Source organism: Camelina sativa, chromosome 1, assembly GCF_000633955.1.
Source record: "Camelina sativa cultivar DH55 chromosome 1, Cs, whole genome shotgun sequence".
Taxonomy (NCBI): domain Eukaryota; kingdom Viridiplantae; phylum Streptophyta; class Magnoliopsida; order Brassicales; family Brassicaceae; genus Camelina; species Camelina sativa.
In genome coordinates this window covers 17,966,528-17,967,272 of record NC_025685.1, presented here as the reverse complement: position 1 = coordinate 17,967,272, position 745 = coordinate 17,966,528, and the positions used below count along the sequence as shown (strand labels likewise).

General features: G+C 33.6%; 1 protein-coding gene across 1 annotated transcript in view; it reads left to right on the top strand.

Annotated features, from left to right (window-relative positions):
- Positions 282-745, top strand: part of LOC104793629 (aminotransferase ALD1-like) — an 11,244-nt gene continuing 10,780 nt past the window's right edge. Inside the window, exons 1-3 of the mRNA XM_010520027.2 lie at positions 282-401; positions 534-559; positions 662-732. Of these exons, the coding sequence (XP_010518329.1) occupies positions 331-401; positions 534-559; positions 662-732 (168 nt within the window). The 5' untranslated portion in view covers positions 282-330. The remainder of the gene's footprint in view (positions 402-533; positions 560-661; positions 733-745) is intronic.

Sequence of the window (745 nt, the reverse complement as noted above, 5' to 3'; positions counted from 1 at the left end):
TTGATTTCTGGAGATCCCAGATGATATATCTCCTTTTCCAAATGAAATTTTAAGTACCTCAAATAATAAGCTTTTTTTTTTTTTAACTTATATTGGTCCAACATTTAATGGACAATAAGAAGACATGGTGTGAATTCATCTGACTCACTAGCCGTGCATGGATTGGCTGCTTTAGAAATTTCTGCACTCTATACACTTGAAGGTGACATATACACATTTTATTAGTGGCAATTGGTACCTTTCTTGGAGTATATATACATGCACATCTCAGATCAGGTTGTATTATATATTGTCTACATATTTGAAGCTGTCACAACTTGGAAGTCAAGAATGGTCAGTCTAATGTTCGTTAGTTCGGCCTCATGCTTACGCTCTTCTCCATCAAAAATTACCATGGCTAGGTACTGGTTTTAAAATTAAAATGCAAGATACATGCACTACTCAAAGATTTTACTCGATCTATTTATCATTAATTATATAACAATCGGCTTATTAACACACTAACTGAACTCAATTATTTCGTCTACATGAAGTTTGGACTTCGAGATCAAGAAACTTGGTAAAGTTCTTCCACCTTGACTCTCAAAACAGTTAGCAGAAAATAGTTTTTAGATTTGGTTATCATAATTAGTCTCTTGTCCTTATGCTTGCTTTTGCTCAGGTGGTAGCACAACAAAACTTGTTCGTAACGTGAATTTGGAGAAACTGAAGAACAATTATTTGTTTCCTGAAGTAATATCTTAAT